This window comes from Elgaria multicarinata, chromosome 2 (genome assembly GCF_023053635.1).
Source record: "Elgaria multicarinata webbii isolate HBS135686 ecotype San Diego chromosome 2, rElgMul1.1.pri, whole genome shotgun sequence".
Lineage (NCBI taxonomy): Eukaryota > Metazoa > Chordata > Lepidosauria > Squamata > Anguidae > Elgaria > Elgaria multicarinata.
This window is the reverse complement of record NC_086172.1, coordinates 3,100,789-3,114,626: the sequence shown is the minus strand read 5'-3', so window position 1 is coordinate 3,114,626 and position 13,838 is coordinate 3,100,789. Positions and strand designations below refer to the sequence as shown.

The 13,838-nt window shown below is 38.6% G+C and overlaps 1 protein-coding gene across 1 annotated transcript in view; it reads left to right on the top strand.

The window, feature by feature from the left end:
- The window catches only part of SLX9 (SLX9 ribosome biogenesis factor), a 36,510-nt gene extending 23,983 nt beyond the window's left edge, over positions 1-12,527 (top strand). Inside the window, exons 4-6 of the mRNA XM_063115925.1 lie at positions 2,355-2,508; positions 7,851-7,916; positions 10,554-12,527. Coding sequence (XP_062971995.1) covers positions 2,355-2,508; positions 7,851-7,916; positions 10,554-10,680 — 347 coding nt within the window. The 3' untranslated portion in view covers positions 10,681-12,527. The remainder of the gene's footprint in view (positions 1-2,354; positions 2,509-7,850; positions 7,917-10,553) is intronic.
- The last annotated feature ends 1,311 nt before the right edge of the window (positions 12,528-13,838 follow it).

Here is a 13,838-nt window from a genome sequence, read left to right as displayed (position 1 = left end):
AAGTGTCACGTAAAGGAACATGTAAGGGCCAGTAAGATTACACACAAAATGAATGAGCTAGCCAAGGTGACCCCATGTTGAATACACAATGCCATGAGAACAGAGAGCCAATATGTCTGAACACCTCTGTAACAAGCCCCAATGCATCTAAGACAAGAATGTAGACCAGAGGAAGGCCTCCTGCACAGCCTCCACAGATAGTACACAACATTAATCCAGATTGCAATTCAAAACTGATATTGGATAATAGACTTGGCCTTAAACCTTTTCAGTGCAGACCTACATGATAACCACCTTTAGTGTAAAAAAAGTGGACAGTTTCTGAAGCTGTGCCCTATTTCTTTGCAAGGACCAGTCAAGAGAAGAAGTAATAATTGGATACCCTCATAGGTATAGAATCAGTAGAGAGAAACAGGAAAAAGCCAACAGGAAAAGCCCTCATGCTGAATAGTAGAGGGTTCACCTAAAGGAAATCAGGAACGATGGGGTTGTTTTTTCACTTCAGCAGTAATCAATCACAGTAACATGTTTACAAATCAGTTGGTATTGTTTTACTAAACATGAACATAGTAACTTGCTGTTGAGAGATTTAGGACGCAACCAGATGGGATTGCTGCCATTAGATGGAAGCCTCCGAGCTCAGAAGCTTCCCAAAATCCTATACCCTGCTGAGCTGTTGCCAGCAGGGCGGGATGAGAATAGCGGCAAATTCACCTTCTGTTCCCCCTCCAGGAAAAACAAGCCATCAGTAGATGGGCCTCTGAGCTCATTTTTCTCACAAGTGGTGGGCAGGGTTGGGTGATGGCAAGGCCATAGGATTCTGCAGATCCTGGTCTCCCCTTCTGCGAGGTTGTCTAAGGTTGCTGTTGTGGCCTCAGAAAGCAGCAGGCACAGGTTTTTTTGCAACAGCTACAAGGGGCCAGGGGAGGTATCTGAAGTCAGATCCCCCTTCTGAAGTTCTAGGAATGTCTACAGTCTTGGGAGGGGCAATACTATAGTCATTGGGATGCTCTCCCAGGAACCATGGGATTGTTCTGCTGAATACATTCAACTTGGCTATTGAATGTAGTTTTGTAGCTTTAAAGAATGATTTAATAGAGATGTGTTTTTTCACTATGTTAGAGTTGATTTGCTTTCTGCTTTGTTTCTTATTGGTGCTGAAAGGAGATGTAGATTCCTTTTGCCCTACTTTTGTGGGGCTGCTGGGAATTGAATTTCATCCTAATGGCATAATAACAATTATTCCGGGTATATACCATCCCAATCAGAAACAAATAAAGCCACAACAGCTGCAAAGTTTCAGCCACTAGAAACATACACACAAGCAGATTTCATAGGAAAAGAATTTGAAATTATTTATGTGCAAACTTCAAGCAAGTAACATTTTTGGAAAGCTTTGAAGTAACACAGCTTCATAGCATCAGACCAAAAAAAGAAGTGATGCAGAGCAGAAAGCTTTGTCTTCTAGCCAAGAGAACCTTTCTAAGCCAAAGTGTATACAATCCATACTTTTCGTCAGCAACTGTAAAAGGCAAACATTACAAGGCAGTCAAGGTTGTTGTAGATTCAGATGTCAAATAGCATAAAAAAGATGAAGAAATCGAATAGATTGGACGGTATAATATTAATGAGCTACATGAACAATAAAATTCTGAACTAAAATATTCTTCTTTCCTTGGAGCTATACAGTACATATTAAGGAGACCAGAGGGGTACTGTGATCTTATCCAAATCTGTATGACAAACTTCAATTAATTTGGCCTCACCATCATCCCTCTCCTTCCCTCTGTTAAAAATGATAGCGGTGTGGGTGAAGTTAGTCAACTCCTGATTTTATACCAGGTGGGGTTTTTTGGTGCAACTTCCACCTTTGGAACTCCTGCACTGCCAAATTTTAGCAGTGCAGCAGCAGAAAAGCTTTGTGTGTGTGTGTTTAAGACAAGGCACATGGGGAGAACATGCCTTGTTTGAAAGAAAAATTGCATTACCTGGAGGCTTCTGGGAGCGTGACTTTGCTTGAAGACAAAGTGTATATTCCCCATGCATCTTGTTTTAAAAAGAAATTGCCACTTTTTTTGCTGTTGCACCACCCAAGTTTAGTAGTGCAGCAGCACCAGGGAGAGGTGTTGCCCCCCGTTTATTCTGGGAGGAAATTGCCCCCCAGATCCCCAGGGGTTCCGTCTTCATGAACAGATTATACGCACATTCTCCATGGCTTGTTGTTATGCACATCAGCTGCTCGTCATTACCCATTCAGCTCACATTAGCCCCAACATATATACATTATTTGACATAAAGGTGGTAAAGTCAATTTAAAGTATACTCCCCTAACAGTTGTTTCATTCCTTTATTAGAAATAGAAAGCATTAAGGTAGCAAAACAACAACAAATAGCTGAGTCCAGGCGTAAAGCTACCCCAGTTGTTGGAGATATGCAGCCACTGATGGATGCTCTGCCTGAGCTCTCAGACCTGGTAACAGTCAGCAAGTTCTGCAGAGAACATAAAACGTGAGTATACTGGATGGTGTGGCTTTCCACACAGCTAATTTCCATATATCTGCAGGTTTGTTGGTTGCCCTATCAGGTCTCTGGATGCTGCTCTTAAATGCCAGATGGATTAAAAATAAGGCCCCCTTTATTGACAACTTAATAGTGGATGAGGCGGCCAATCTGGCATGGATAACCGAGATTTAAGTGGGTGAGCTGGGAGGAGTCACCTTGTCTGGTGTGGCTCAGGATTTCATGGTCTCCAAGACAACCATGGGAATGTCCCAGCATCCTTCTCCCCGATAAGACCTGCGTGGCATCAACATCGCTATCTTTTCAGTGCCAAGTCAAGACTTTTGCCTTTTCCAGGCATTTAGCAGCATGTGACAAGTTTTAACGGATTGGCTGATTGCTCAAAGTTGTTTTTTAGATTATGTTGTCTCTGTGTATAGTGTCTGTTGCGTGTTTTATGTTTTTTTTTATTTTGCATATTGTTTTTAATATTTAAATCTTTGTAAACCACCCAGAGATCTTTGGCTGTGTGGTGGTATAGAGATGATGATGATGATGATGATGATGATGATAAAAAAACAATCAGCAGGAAAGAAGGAGGAAGAAAGAGGTCTGCTGACCATTAACATAATCTGTACTAAACAGATAAAATCACTCAGTGAATTCTTCTACACTAAAAACACCCCCATCCATAAAGCCATAGTAAAAGCAGATAAAAACTACACCGCACTCAACCTAGTACTACAGAACGAAGACCAAACATGACCACTCTCACTTGCAGAGAAAAAAGAAAAATGAGTAAAAAAGCACTCCATGGGAAGCACGACAACATAATACAGAACCTACAAATAAACAAAGAACAATCCTATGAATGGCTCAGGAAGGGTGAGCTATTTCTAGAAACAGAAGGATTCCTAATAGCTATAGAGGATCAAGTTATAGCAACCAAGAACTACTAAAAATGCATCATATAAGATAACAATGTAACAACAGACCTATGCAGGAAATGCCATCAGTTCCAAGAAACAATAGACTATGTAACAGGAGCATGTAAAATTTTGGCAGGAATAGACTATACGGACAGACACAATACAGCTGCAAAAATAATTCACCAACGACTTGATGCATTGAGCAGGGGGTTGGACTTGATGGCCTTATAGGCCTCTTCCAACTCTACTATTCTATGATTCTATGAACTGGCCATCAAATTCAACCTTATCAAACAGCCTACACCATACTATACATACTCACCCAAAACAACCTTGGAAAATGCAGATCATAAAATATACTGGGATAGAACAATTCATACCGACAAAACAATACCTTGCAACCAACAAGACATAACAGTCATAGCCAAAAAAGAAAAACACACATACCTCATTGACATAGCAATTCTAAATGACAAAAATGTTGTTGAAAAGGAAGAGGAAAAGAGAGAAAAAATATACACCATTGACCATGGAAGTCAAAGAACTATGGCAACAGGAAAAGGTCACAATTATTCCATCAGTCACCGGCATCACATCAAAGAACTATATAGAAAACCAGAAACTGGGCCTACCAAAATACATCCACACCACCATCCAGAAAGCAGTCATAATTAAAACATGCTCAATTGTCAGGAAATTCCTTTTTTAAAATGATTTTATTGTTTCAACCATCATAGACATACATACCACAAAATCATTACATAAAATACAAACATAAAATACACACGGAAATACAATAAAAAACATCTAAGGTTAAGGTGTACTTTCAGCCTTCTTCATATCAGAAATGCGAACTATCTTCTCTCATTCCTTAATTACATTTAACAAAATAATCAAATTCATTTTTTCTTCTTTCTTAATTATATCTCATACATTGAATCCACAGACAAATACATCATTTTTCTCTGTTTCTTACAAAGATTCTAAAAATTACATTTAACACAATAATCAGATTCATTTCTTTCTTCAATCTTAACTATATCTCATACATTGAATCCACAGACAAATACATCATTTCTCTCTGTTTCTTGCAAAAATTCTATCAGAGGTTTCCATTCAGATATAAATGTGGATATTAACTTTTCTCTCATTATCGATGTAAGTTTTGCCATCTCTGCCAATTCCAGCATCTTCAACATCCACTCGTCTGTTGTTGGTGTTGTTTCGTTCTTCCATTTTTGTGCATACAACAGTCTCGCTGCTGTTGTCATATATAGAAATAAAGTTCCCTCTTTTAACTGTTTATCCATTAGTCCCAGTAGGAAAGCTTCCGGTTTCATTTGTATTTTAGTCTTTAGTATTTTTTTAATTAAAGAATATATTTGAATCCAAACAGCTTTGGGTTTTTTACAAGTTCACCAAAGATGATAGAAGGTTCCTTCTTTTTCTTTACATTTCCAATAGTTTCCCCAGACACCCTTATACATTTTAGCTAACTTTACAGGAGACATATACCATCTGTACATCATCTTATAGAAATTCTCTTTAAGTCTCGAACATAATGTAAATTTTAAACCCTTCCCCCACATATTCTCCCACAGTTCTATTGAGACATTGTATCCAAAGTTTTGAGCCCATTTTATCATACAATCTTTAACCTAATCATCCTCCATCTCGTACTTTAGTAAAAGTTTATATATCTTTGATATAACATGTTCATCATTTGTACATAATGCCATTTCAAATTCAGATTTTAGTTGCTCAAACCCACAATTCTTTTTGTCTATTTTAAACCTTTCCATAATTTGTACATAAGAAAACCATTGATACGTATTACCTTCTTTCAGCAGTTCCTCCCTTGATTTTAATTTACATTTATCTTGTGACATTTCTAATACATCATTATATGGCAACCATTTATGCATATTTGTAAATTCCCTTCTATGAATAACCTCCTGTGCTGATACCCAAAGTGGTATTTTCTGACAAAACCTAGGTTTATATTTATTCCATATTCCATAAACAGCACCTCACATAATGATTGTTAAATTCTACATTAACCTTAGCTTTGTCATACCACAAGTAACTATGCCATCCAAATCTCAGTTCATGTCCTTCCAGTAGTCTTCTATTTTTCAACAACACCCACTCTTTCATCCACACTAAACGGCAGACAGAGAAATACACTTTGAGGTCTGGTAAACCCAGCCCTCCTCTTTCTTTAGCATCCTGCAATATTTTAATTTTAACTTTTGTTTTTTTTGTTTACCATATAAACTTAGATATCTCTCTCTGCCACTGCTTAAATTGTAAATCTGATGTTACAATGGGTATTGTTTGAAACAAAAATAACATTCTTGGCAAAACATTCATTTAAATTGTTGCATTTCTCCCCATTTTACTAAATCTTTTTTTAACTTCATTCCAAGCATTAACATAATTATTATGAAATAACATACAGTTCATGTTAGTCAAAGCAATTCTGAAATATTTTACCTTCTTTTCAATTTGAAAACCTGTCTTTTCTATCAATTTTAATTGTTCTTGAGAGTTCATATTCTTTGTTAACATCTTTGTCTTCTGTTTATTAACTTTAAAACCTGCTACTGCTCCAAATTCTTTCAATTTGTTAATCAGAATTTTGATACCCTTTAAAGGATCTTCCACAGTGAAGACCAAATCATCGGCAAATGCCCTCTACTTATATATCTCCTTTTTTATCTTTACTCCTCCAATTCGCTCATCTTGTCTTATATCTCGATTCAGCAGTTCCAACACTAAAATAAACAATAATGGTGACAGTGGGCAGCCAGCCCTGTCTTGTCCCTCTTTGTATTTCACATGATTTGGACACCTCTCTATTAATAATTATTTTTGAGAGGTATAGATAGATTTCACCCACTTCAGGAAATTTGTTCCAAAATCCAATTCTTCTAAGGTTCTAAATAAAAAATTCCAATTAAGGTTATCAAACGCTTTCTCTGCATCCAGGAAAATCAAAACAGCCTGTTTTTCTGGATGTTTTTCCAGATATTCCACCACATTTAAAACCATTCTTACATTGTCTCTCATCTATCTTTTGGGTAAAAAGCCACTTTGATCCTTCTTGGAGGACTTTCTTGAGTCTTTCCACCAAGATTGCTGTAAATAACTTATAATCATTATTTAATAGCGATATTGGTCTATAGTTCTTTGTCAGGGTCAAGTCTTGCCCCTCTTTTGGTATAAGCGTTATATAAGCCGTCTTCCAGGTGTCAGGTATCTCCCCACTGCTCATGATAGCATTCATTGTGGTCTGTAACGGTTGTAAAAGTTCCTCCTCAAGTTTCTTATGGTATAGGCTTGGCAATCCATCTGGTCCCGGGGTTTTCCCCTGCTTAATCTTTCTTATTGTCGCCACCATTTCACCTATTCATCATTTGTTTTTGTTCCTTTGTCATTTTGTTCCAATTATCAGGAAATTCCTGAATCTGTAAAAGACCACATGACTTGACAAAGCCTGTCATGCCCATCCAGAAAAACCACCATGAGCGAGAAAGAGATAATAATAACAACAACAACAACAGTATATTTTGTATATTTGTTTTTAATGCTCATTGTTTTTAACTTTTGTAAACCGCCCAGAGAGCTTCGGCTATGGTGCGGTATATAAATGTAATAAATAAATAAATAAATAAATAAATATCTCATTAGTCTTATCAATCACATTTTTTGGTGACATATAAAAAAAACTATACAGAAAACCTTCAGAAACTGGGTCTACCACCTTGAAATTTGAACCACAAGTTCTCATTTGAATTTTTTTACCTCAGCCATGTTATTTATACTAATAGTGAGCATAATTCTCTGATTGCTGGTCCTTATGTAGCCATCAGTGCACAAGAGGAGGTATCAGCAGATCTGAGAAAACCTCAAGGGCCAGAATCCAGTGAGGTGGTTTATGTCCCTGCTGCTGCTTTTCCATCCTGTCTGTTTCCTTCCACAAGCGGTGTGTCCCGCCAATTCCATTGCGCAAGTGGAACCCACTGTTTGCACAAGGGAGATTTAGCATTTCTAGAGGAAGCCCTGAAATTAGTAGAAACACTTGTTTCTGGAAGGAGGCAGGTTGATAGACCTCCCTTATGTGAACTGTGCCAACCTGCCTCTTTCCAGAAACGAGCTTGCCCTGGAAGCGCTAAATTGCTGTTGGACAAGTGGGAGGGGCACTTGCCAAAGGAATTGGCAGAGCCTAGGAGAATCGGTGGGGTGTAAGCCCGCCCCCCACTGGATTCTGCCCCTAATTTGCAGAAGTACAAAACAGAAGGATACTGACTGACTGATTGTTGGATGGGGGAACTGAAAAATGGGGAGGGGGAATGGAATGGAGTAGGTGGAAGCACTCCAGACTGCAATATTTTTTCAATTAATTGTTTTCTTCTTCAGTCAGGTGAAGAAGGTGGTGCAGACAGATTTCAGCCAGATGAGACCTGCCCAGAAACACAAAGTCTTGTAAGTAGTGGTGGTCAAGTTGGAAAGAGCCTCTTGGGCAGCAAAACCAAAATCTCGCTTCAGTAAAAATATATGAGAGCATAAAGTATCAGATCAGTTTTATACAGTGGTATAATGGGATCATGATCAATCAGCAGAAGAGCCAACAGCGCAATAGCTGTAGAAACAAACTTTAAAGTAGCAACATTGACATTCTCCCACAGCAAGTTTGCTGTTACCCAACAATCATAGTATTGCCACTGATAATGGCTCTTGTTTATGAATTGGAGGTACAGTCAGTACATAGTAAAGGTGATGTGCCCTTGCAGTGTGTGTGTGTGTGTGGGGGGGACTGCACGCATGCACACACTACACACCTGTGACATCAGCATATTCCGAGGAATAGACAACAACACCTACCTCATCAAAGACTTCCCTTGCTAAGCAAGTGAAAATTAAATACATCACAAAGCACCTCATTATAGAAGGAATTTTTTTTATCTTGCTTCTACTAAATTTTCTAGTCAGATCTAAGGATCAAGGCCTCTAAACCATAAAAGTCCCTTTTCAAAACAGGTTGGTCTCTTGTTGCCTGCTTCTTTTGGACTTGGGTGCTATCTGGTTCTTTTGGACCTTACTCATGGATCTAGTGAGCTTCTCCTACCATGCTCTTGCTCAAGCAAGAAGCCTGGATAAATCAATTTGTGTCACAGTGATCTGATGAATCTCCCCCCTGGGGCCAAGCACTCTGCTTCAGTAAGTGGGATTTACTAATGCAAAATTTGGCAATTTGCTTTTTTTACTCTTGGCCATTTTGTTCACTGGTTGCAGGGGAAAGTGGATGGGCATTTCCTAAGAGTTCAGCCAAGGTAATTCTGATAACCTTTTCTCTTTTCCCCGCCCCCGAGTTCTCTGACCTCAGGCCCCATTTGTGCCATAGAAAAGTTCACAGGTCAGGCAACAGATTATACTAGATATTACAGGGCTGTTGTGTTTATCTAAAGGAGCTAATTTGGGAAATACTAACGCTGTGCAAGAGAAATACAAGTTAAAAATTCAACAGGAACAGACAAGGTAGCCAGTGTCCTAGATAGGGCTTATACTTATTGTACTTACTTCAGAGTATTGTGATTAACTTCAGTAGAACTACATTAAGGAAACAGAAGGGGTTTATGCATCACAACTCGACACCAGCTACACACAATCAGCTAAGGTGACTTTAATTCTTAGAAATAATAATAAGAAACAATGAGAGCACTGGAAGCTATGTATTTCAAATTAATCCTGAAGTTTCTGCTATTTTTCTGTGTAGAGGGCTGTTGCCAGACACATGAAGCTCTTTAGATTTGTCTTTTTTTCCCCAAAGTCACCCTGGGAATGAAGCACTGTTTCATCAGGTAATTATTAGTCTAAGGAATAGGAGCAAAGGTCCCCTTGGCTTGGGATAGGCGAAGTCCCCTGCTTCCTGTTCGCATTCTGCTTGCCGGATGACCTCCGGTTGCCTGACCCTGGTGTGTGGTGGCAGGGTGAGTCACCAGTTGGTCCCTGGAGAGCACTCATGTCTTTTTTTCCTTCCTTTTTTTGTCCATAAGCCATGACTGTGCAAAATCGTGGCTGGGAATAATGCAATTTGCATAAAATGGGAGGCATAAAGGGTTACTTACACCTGCAACTTTGTGCAAATTGCACTATTTATGGCTGCGATGTTGCGCAAATCGCGATTTCCATCAATAATCCCAGCCATGAAAAAGAATGGGAAATTGTGAGCTTGCCCAACTCAGTGCACACCGAGTCAAGCAAGCTGGCGAAAACTTGCTGAGCTCCACCCCCAAACTGGATTACTCTGACATGCGATATTCCTGGCTGCTTTGCTGTATAACAGCTTCAAGGAAAAGGATCTGTCTAATATAACTTATATAGCAGTGTTATTCTCTCCCTTAGGATGGAACTGGATGTTCAGGGAATATAGAAATAGCAGTGGAAATCAAATAGTTGCAAATGCTAAAAACTGTAGTACAGATTTGGGAGTCCTGCTGTTTCCATGTGGCTTTTTCCTCAGGGGGGCTGTGGCACTTGATCCCCATTGCCTTAACTGATAGGAAGTGAATGCAGCCTGATAATTTGTGCATAGTTGACTTCCTACAATATATACTTCATTGACCCTGTTCCGATGACATACTAAACCACAGTGGTTAAGCATTTTGAACTAAACATTAGGCCTTAGCGTGTTGTGTGAGCCATGACTTAGCGTGTCATGTGAATCATTCCTAATCATGGTGGCTACATAACCACGGTTTAAACATGCTCACCAACCATTTGCCGCAAAAGGGTTAGCGGCCTAACCATGGCTTAGTGTGTTGTCTGAACAGACCCATTGTATCCTGGTGTGAGTGGGCTAGGATTTTGGTCAGGGCCAAGTTCAGTTAGCCACTCCTGAATATGTTAACAAAACAATCCTACGCGTGTCTACTCAAAGGTAAGCTCCACTAACTACAGTGGGACTTACACCCAGGTAAGTGTACAGAATTGCAGCCCTACTTGTTTTACTCAGTCTGAAAATGCTCCTTAGTTTCATTAGATTTCTCCCTCGCTAGGCCTTGCATCTTTAGACCTGCACGATGCCATCCAATACATTTTTCCTTCTCTTTTTTTTTCTAGAGTGGAAGAAGTAGTGCAGTTTCACAAGACCATATCAAATCCTTTGTTCAAAGCCAACCCTCTGATCGTTATTGGTGAACATCTTTCCAAGAGACTGAAGCAGGAGCGAGAGGGAGAGCCACTCTAGTGGCGTCACTGGGGCTGTTTGAGAGCACAAGAGACTGGAGCCTCGCAATGGACTTACATGCCCAGTCAGGCACATACGTTTCAAGAATCCACAGGATTATGACATCCAGTGTCCTTGTTTTCTGTTAACAAAAATAATGCTGACAACACTGATGATTATACTGCTAGTATAACCTGTCTACTGTTTTGCTAGACACTCTTAGAGAGTTCTGAGGATCAATAACTGTTCTCAACAATACGTTTATTGCTCAATCCACTGATCATTGCAACACATACAAACTTGACATTTTGAACTGTTCTCATTTCCAGCTGTGTCCTAAATCACACAACACATGTTGCTTCTTTTCCCTCTCTCTGTAGTTCCTATAAAAGAAGTTCTTAACTATCATCTCCACTACGAGTATCAAAGTATTGGATTCATTTTCCTGCTTCATATTTAATAATAGTTAAGGAAGTTGTTCTTTCCTGTTTCCATGATCAGTTAAATTTTTAAAATTAAAATATGGCGAGGAACCCTAATTAGAGATCCTGCTTTTTTGAATGCACACTTTGTTTACAAGTGGAAAATTAGATTGACTTTTGTAAGCTGATCTTGAACGACGTAATGCACAAGATATGCAAAGAATGCCACAATGCTCGAGAGATGCATTAGAATAAACATTAGCAGGTGTAAAATCATGAAGGCAAAACCATAAAACAAGTCTGAAATGCCTTGAGAGGCAGTTCCGCATACAAAGCATTTCAGTAGTCATTTTTGGATGTTACCAGGGGATGGATAGTGGTGGTGGCCAAGGTATCTATCTAGGAAGGCCCACAGCTGGTTCGCCAGCCTAAGCTGGTGTGTGCTTTGTGAACAAAAAGAACCACAACAGGCGACCACCAGAGGAATAAAGTTAAACCAGTAAAGTAATTTTTATTCAAATTTGTACATATTAAACCAGTCAATACATTGAACTAGGGCCCCATTAGTAGAGAGAGTAATATGCCATCAAAACAATTCACAATTCACATACATAAACAGTATATCTAGACCAAATCAGTCAAAGTAATTAAACATGGTTTTAAAGACCACATTAACAAAGTTCATGATATTCCTTGTTTCGAAGATTTCTTTTTCAAAACGTTGGTCTTAATAAATCCAAAGCATTGGTCTTAGTAATCTGTAAAAGATAACAGTCCCAAAATAAACAAATTTGGTTAGAGCTTTTCCGCAGTACCTTATCTCATTCATTTACTTGGCCTCGTTCCCAAGGTAAGGACACCGAAATTATTTTGTTGCAGATAAACTTACCACCAGCCGGCAGTGAAATGCTCTCACAATCTCGTTTTATTTAGTTTGTTTACACTCGTCCTGCATATCACTGACTCTGGGCACCTGGTCAGTTGTCAGCACTTCCACACAGCCTTGCCAAGAGCTTGGTGTTATCAGCATAATAATGATGCCTGATTATAGATCTCCAGATAACCTGACTCAGTGGTTTCATTGTTTCCTTTTTTCAAATGCCTGTAGGATTCTGGTTCCCTTAGAAAATGTTTTTATACCATGAGATTGTATATGCAGATGTTTAATTTCAACCCCTCCCTACTTATGCCTAGAATCTTCCTTAGCAACAGGAAGTTTCTTTAAATGTCTAAACATCCAACATGTATTTAGCTCCTTTTTGTAGAGATTTCAGGACTACTTTAAGTAAAATCACTTTTTAATGTGTATTTTATATCATGGTTTTATACTGTTTGTTTTATACGTTGAGTGGTTTTAGTTTTTGTGAACCGCCCAGGGAGCTTCGGCTGTTGGGCGGTATAAAAATGCAATAATAAATAAATAAATATTCAGTAGTGACAAGTCAATTAGTTTTTTGGCAGTATTTTGAACATTAACATGATATGTTAGTCCCCCTGATGACAGCTCATCCTCTGTCTGATGAGCTCCTTGATGCCATCTGCTACACAGGACCACAGTGCTGGTGGTTATGGCTGCTAGGAAATCAGTCATTCTGCAACTGTTATGAGCCTGTAGCAACCTGGGGAATCCTTGCACTCATATGTGCCCCATCTAGACATGGTTCTTCTTCCTGGTTTCCGTCTATTACGCAGATGGGCTTTGCAGCTGTGGAGAGCCTCTGGTTCAGGAACATTCCACAGATGGCGGGAAACCCTCCCCCATTGGCCCAGTGTGCACCTCCACTGGAGATACGGTCTGTTCCCTCAGTTCTTCAACCACCATTATGCGACCCTTGTCAGGAACACAGTCCTCGAGACTAGGGTCTTTTAAATTTCTTTTTTTTTTTAATTTTCAAAATTAAAACTTTACAATTTAGACACAACTTCATGAGTAAGTATACCAGACCTTACATAATATTTCACTATGTTCTTCAACAAAGATACAGAAATATGAAATTTGAGCTCATGCAGGTAAGTTTAGTTCGTTATCAATATACTTCCCCCTTTTTTTCATTGTAACCGCAAGTTTTGAAAGGCAGCTGGGACTTGTATTGTCACATCATCTTGATTTGTGTATGCAATAAAGTCCCACCAATCAGCAGTGAATGTTTCCCTTTTTGTTCTGATCCCTCAACACTCTTATTTTTGTGTTAGATTTTCTGATAATGCAAGCTTTCATACTGTATTGTACCATTTTTGTATCGTCAGTCCTATTGCATTTTTCCAGCATCTGGCTATAATAATTTGGCTGCTATCAGCAAAAATCCTATTAAAGTCTGTCTTAGTAAAAGTTCTTTGGTATCATATAATTTATATTTGTATAGTAGGGACATCAGTTTATTAGCATGCTTTACTTTTTGCATATTTTCCCCAAGTCAGTTTTTCTCATTTGACTGGATGTCATTGCTCCTGGTAAGTTTATTTTATGTTTTATTTATTTATTACATTTATATACCACCCCATAGCCAAAGCTCTCTGGGTGGCTTACAAAGATTAAAACATAAAACATTAAAAACAAATATACAAAATTTAAAACCATAAAAAGCATAAAAACAATATCTAATTATTATTATCATCATCATCATCATCATTTATATACTGCCCCATAGCCAAAGCTCTCTGGGCGGTTTACAAAAATTAAAAGCAGTGAACATTAAAAAGAAATATACAAAATTTAAAACCATAAATACATACAAAAACAGACAATATCCATTTAAA